Source organism: Hemitrygon akajei, chromosome 4 (genome assembly GCF_048418815.1).
Source record: "Hemitrygon akajei chromosome 4, sHemAka1.3, whole genome shotgun sequence".
Taxonomy (NCBI): Eukaryota; Metazoa; Chordata; class Chondrichthyes; order Myliobatiformes; family Dasyatidae; genus Hemitrygon; species Hemitrygon akajei.
The window spans coordinates 193,718,295-193,724,294 of NC_133127.1; the positions used below are offsets into that span (position 1 = coordinate 193,718,295).

General features: G+C 48.6%; 1 protein-coding gene across 4 annotated transcripts in view; it reads left to right on the forward strand.

Moving 5' to 3' along the window:
• Positions 1 to 5,647, forward strand: part of LOC140727066 (glycerophosphodiester phosphodiesterase domain-containing protein 5-like) — a 271,585-nt gene extending 265,938 nt beyond the window's left edge. For all 4 annotated transcript variants that reach the window (XM_073044292.1, XM_073044291.1, XM_073044294.1 and 1 more), the window contains 2 exons: positions 3,862 to 3,974; positions 4,902 to 5,647. In XM_073044292.1, the coding sequence (XP_072900393.1) occupies positions 3,862 to 3,974; positions 4,902 to 5,026 (238 nt within the window). In that variant the 3' untranslated portion in view covers positions 5,027 to 5,647. The remainder of the gene's footprint in view (positions 1 to 3,861; positions 3,975 to 4,901) is intronic.
• Positions 5,648 to 6,000: the final 353 nt, after the last annotated feature.

Genomic DNA, 6,000 nt, shown 5'->3' on the forward strand with positions numbered 1-6,000 from the left:
CTTTCAACATTTGATAGGTTTCAATGAGATCCCCCTTTCATTCTCCTATACTCCAGCGAGTGCAAACCCTTTCCCTTCCGGCTGACATTGCATCTCCACCACCCTCGCCCCTTGAATTCCTTCATCTTCCGGAGGTGTGTGGGCCCCAGCTCATTGACTCAATGCCCACAAGCCCTGATGAAGAGGGAAGCAAAGATCTACAACCTTTGCTCCTGACCTTGGTCCAACACAGTCGTGTTCTGTGGCAATATCTCCGGATTTTAATATAGGGCCTGAGATTCGGTGCCTGAGGCCATTTCCGTGCTGGAAAGAGACTGTGGGTTGAATCTGTCGGCATTGTCACATGTACCGAGGTACAGTGAAAGGCTTGTCTTGCATGCTGTTCACACAGATCAGATCCTTACACAGTGCACTGAGGTAGAACAAGGTAAAGCAATAACAGAATGCAGAATAAAGTGTAACAGCTACAGAAGAAGGTCAACAAATCATAAACACAAGATAATCTGCCGATGTTGAAAATCCATAACAACAGACACAAACTGCTGGAGCCAGCGTCTATGCAGAGGAGGTAAAGACTGAAGTGCAAGATCATAACGAGATAGATTGTGAGGTCAAGAGTCTACATTCTCACACCAGAGAATCAATCAATACTTTTAATAGCAGGTTAGAAATTGCCCTTGAGCCTGGCGGTACATGCTTTTCCATCTTCTTCCTGATGGGAGAAGGTTGAGGAGAGAATGTCCGGGGCGGGTGGGGTCTTTGATTATGTTGGCTGTGCAGACAGAGTCCTGCTGGGGAGGCTGATTTCTGAGATGTACTGAGCTGTCCACAACTCTCTGTAGCAGTACTCTGACTCTTTGACAGATAACGGTGGGGTAGAAGCTGTCCTTCAGCCTGGTGCTACGTGCTTTCTGGAGTTTGTATCTCCTGCCCGATGGGAGAAGAGAGAATGTCCGGGGTGGGTGGGGTCTTTGGTTATGTTGACTTCTCTGCTGAGGCCAGTGGTGTGGTGGCATCTGCACAGGACTTGGAGGCCAGTGGTCCCTGGTTTGAATCCGGCCGGCTCCTTGCACGCTTTCCATCTGTGCTGGGTCGAGCGTCGAGTTAGCGACTCAGCCTCTGTTAAAAAACAGACAAAATGCTAAAGAAATGGCAGGGTTGTTGCCTGATGTGCCGCGAGGCAGGGGGAAGTGCAGACAGAGTCCATGGAGTTGCAGGCAGCCCCGTGCACCTGACCAGTATGTGCCACTCCCTCTGTAGGTGTGAACTTCATTGTGTTAGTTACAGGGTTCTGTCCTGCCCAGCACTTCCATCGGCTCTCCTTCTCTACTAGGTTGGAGCTGCCTGGTGAGGAGCTCTTCTGTTCCTCACTCTGAGTGGACAGTGCCCCCCTCCCCTATCATCGACACAGCCCTCATCCCACTCGCCATCAGCCTCTATCTTAACTGACCCAGCACCCATGTCCGATCTGCTGCTCAACACCCCCCCCCCTCCAATTCTCTGCTTGAGCCCCCACCCAACTCCTTGGGTTATCGGTAAGAGATCACGGGCCGGTGGGAAAGGTTGAACAGGTTGGGACTTGGGGCGGCACAGTAGCATCATGCTATTACAGCGCCATCGACCCGGCCCTGTCCTCTCAGATCCCTGTGACCGCGAAGGTTTCCCCCACAGTCCAAAGACTGTTGTAGGTTAATTGGTAAATTGTCCTGTGATTAGGCTGGGATTAAATTGGGGGGTTGCTGGGCAGAACAGCTCGAAAGGCCAGAATGCCTATTCCATGCTGAATCTTAATAAGTAAGTAGATAAATAGACAGATAAATAACTTGGTAGGTTAATTGGTCACATGGGTGTAAATGGGTGATGTGGAAGGGCCTGCTACCGTTCTCTATCTAAATATAAATCAAATAAATTTATTCAAGAGGTACAATCTCCCTCAAAAAATAATTGGCACATAAGCTTTTTTGAACTACACTTCTAAACTGTGGAATTCAATACCTAAAACTATAAGGGATGCAGACTCAGTTGTCACTTTTAAATGTCAGCTCAAAACCTTGCTTTTAGCTAACATTTTTTTGTCTTTTATTTTATCTTCATCTTTGCACTTTATCCTACAATAAAACACTTTCAACTTGTATGAAGAATGCTCTATAGATGATTATTATTAAAGGAGATAGATAAGATTGTACAGGTGTATAAAATTGTGAAAGGCATCGATAGGGTGAATGCAAGCAGGCTTTTCTCCCTCAGGTTGGGTGAGACTGGAACTAGAGGTCAAAGATTTTGGGTGAAAGGTGAAAATCTCTTCACCCAGAGGGTGGTGTGAGTGTGGAACAAGAGGCCAGTGAAAGTGGCAGATGTGAGTACAACAGCAACATCTAAGAGTAGCTTGGACAGGTACGTGGATGAAAGGGGGCCAGAGGGCCATGGTCCAGGTGCAGGTCGATGGGACTAGACTGAAGACTAGGTATGTATGGACCAGATGGGCTGAAGGGCCTGTTTTGGTGCTGCAGTGCTCAATGACTCTGCTGTTAATTGGGTATCATTACTTAAAAAACCATGAGATATTGGAGTGGAATTAGGCCATTTGGCCCATCGTCTGCCCTGCCATTCCATCATGGCTGATTTACTATCCCTCCATATCTGATTTATAAGCTGGCCAGCTCGTTGCTTAGTCGCTAACGCATTCCTGAACTCTGGAAAGGAATCTGGGAGCAAGCTAGGTTCCTGATGCCAACATGTCTGCCGTTGGACTCCAGGGGTTAAAATCCAGGGGTGGGGCTTAGTCACGCTGAGCCGATTGGCTGATGTATTCTGCATTCGCCATCTACTTATTAGCATAATGGCCTCAATTGTTTGAACAGGGCTATTTGACTGAAATAAAAATAGAAGTGATTCATTTTGTTAATATCTACATCATTAAGCACAGTCCTTTAGTTAAATTTACTTTGAAATGTTTGATGTTGAATTGATTTTAAGTTGGTTATCAGAAACATTTAGATAGAGTTTCTAAAGAAGAGTGTTCAAGCATGAGAGTCAGGGCAAGGGGAGAATTGCCCAATGCACACCCAGTGGCCACTTTATTAGGTACACCTGTACACCAGCTCGTTTAAGCAAACATCTAATCAGCAGCAACTCGAAGCATAAAAGCAAGTAGACATGGTCAAGGGGGTTCAATTTTTATTCAAATCAATCATCAGAATGGGGAAGAAATGTGATTTAAGTGACTTTGACTGTAGAATGATTGTTGGTGCCAGACAGGGTGGTTTGAGTATCTCAGGAACTGCTGATCTCCTGGGATCTTCACACACAACGGTCTCTAGAGTTTACAGAGAATGGTGCGAAAAAGCAAAACAAGATGCAGTGAGCAGTAGTTCTATGGGTGGAAACACCTCGTTAATGAGAGAGGTCAGAGGGCAGACTGGTTCAAGCTGTCAGGAAGGTGACAGTAACTCACCCGTAACAACAGTGATGTGCAGAAGGGCATCTCTGAAGGCACGATACATCAGATGCTGACTTGGATGGGTTGCAGCATAGGCATACACTCTGTGGCCATTTTATTAGGTACGGGAGATACATAATAAAGTGGCTACTGAATGTACTTCAGCAATTTGCCCTCACATCCACAAGCTCTCTCAAGCTCTTCATCCAGCCTTCTCCTCACCACCCTTCACTTCTGGCTTCAATCTACCTTTCCCTTCTCCCCTACCCCATTCCCATCCCTCCTTACCTTCTACCCCTGACCTCCCCTTGTCTTGAAGGACCCTGGCACCCCAGATTTGAGTGGCCTACCACAGGGAAGGGGCTCCCAGGGGAAGTCCACCCACTAACGCTGGTCCTGTGTTCCCACCCCCCCCGTTTCAGGTGGCGTCTGGGCACCATGAGGAGCTACAACCCTGAGCAGATTATGCTGAGCGCAGCAGTCCGCAGGTCCAGCCGCGAGGTCAACATCATGAAAGAGAAGCTGATCTTTGCAGGTAGGGTGCTACCCGTCTCTCACGCTCAGTCCGGTCGGTTCAGAGTCAGATTTATTATCATTGTCGTATGTCATAAAATGTGATGTTTAGTAGCAGCAGGACAGTGCAATATAGAAGAAATACTGTGAGTTTCAATATGAAAAATGTAAAAATTAATGCAAAAAGACAGTAAAATAGTGAGGTAGTGTTCATGGGTTTATGGACTGTTAATGGCACAGGGGACGGGACGAAGCTGTTGAATCGTTGCGTGTGTATATGTCAAGCTCCTGTACCTCATCCCTGATGGTAGTAATGAGAAGAGGGCATGTCCTGGATGGTGGGGGTCCTTAACGATGGATGCTGCCTTCTGAAGGTGTCGTTGATGGTGGGGAGGGTTGTGCCCCTGAAGGAACTGGCTGAGTCAACCAACCCTCTTGAGATCCATATCAGACAGGGGTGCAACCAGTCAGAACATGGGAGGAAAGAATAGAGGGAAAGAAGGAGGAAAGAATGGGGTGAGGGAAGGAAGGAGGGAGGGATGAGGGGAGGGATGGGAGGAGGGAGGGAATAGCAGGGAGGAGTAAGGGGATAGAGGGGAGAATGAGGGGAGGGCGGGGTGTGGGGGATGGAGGGAAGGATGAGGAGAAGGAGGATCAGGGAGAAAGACATATGGGAAGGGATGAATGTGTGAATGAAAGAGTGCAGGAAGGAAAGAATGCAGGATAGAAGGAGTGAGAGAAGAGAAGAGCAGGGGAGTGAAGGAGTGCGGGATGAGTCAGGCATGAAAAGAGGAGGGGGGGAGGGAGGGATGAGGAAAGGAAGAGATGAGTGTGTGAATGAAGGAGTGCAGGAAGGAAGGAATGAGGTGTGCAGTGCGTGAGTGAAGGGAGGATTGCGGGATGGGTCAGTCATGACTGCTAACTTGCCGCCTCACCCTTGTCGTTGCAGAGATTAATAATGGGCTGGGCAGCTCGGACGATGGCTCACTCTGCTCCGAGAGCGGTTTCGATGGCTACATGAACGAAACGGCTGCCTCCCCGGGCCACCATGGATCGAAAAGGCGCATCAACTGAGACTGGCGCCCTGAGGGGACTCCTGCTTGCCCCCTTCTCGTGACATCCCAGTTGTCACAAGAATCTGCCCTCCTCTTCATCTCCACCACCCCTGATTTACCCTCCTCCCAGCCAAATCCCCCTTCCTGGCCTGAACTCCTTCACATCTGGAGACCCAGAATCTCACTCTGTAATCCACTCCAGGGACCGGGGAGGGGGGTGCGGGTGGGGGAGGTTTGTTGGTGGAAAAGAATGCGGAATGGGAGATCAAGATTTCGTGAGAGACTTTGGACATGGCCTGCACAGAAGGATCTGTGAAGGAGGAAGTCCCCTCCCCTCCTCTACTCCACCCCAGTGAGCTCTCCAATCCCCTCAGACCTCAGGCTGGGGTTGTGCACAAACTGGGGCAGAGGGTGAGGAGGGCAGGGTCTGTTGTTACTGAGGCAAAAGCAGGAACCTCTCCCTATATGCCATCTGGTACTTTGACCATTCCTCGCTCCTGCTGAAAGATCTTTGGTTGTTACTTGTGTCTCTCCTTTGGCCGGTTGTATGTTCAGTTTACATTCAGTGGATGTGTTAAGGTTATATATAAATATATGGGAAAAATACTTGCAAATGTCCAGCAGTATTGAGAAGCACGCACCCCATTTCTTTGTCATTTCTACTTGTGGGGATTACCTCAGGGTTTTGGTTTTCATCTCCAAAGATGGATTGGTGGACTCAAAACTGTATGTGTGTGCGTGTGCTTGTGTGCGTGTGTGTGTGTGTGTGTGTGTGCGTGTGCGTGTGTGCGTGTGTGTGTGTGTGTGCGTGTGCGTGTGTGCGTGCGTGTGTGTGCGTGCTTGCATGTCCAGTTTTGGCTGGAGGTTTTGGATGCCTCACCAAATACACAAGAGATCACAGATCATAAACACAAGAACCTCTGCAAATGGTGGAAATCCAGAGCAACACCCACAAAAAATGCTTGAGGAACTCAGCAAGTCATAGAGTCATGC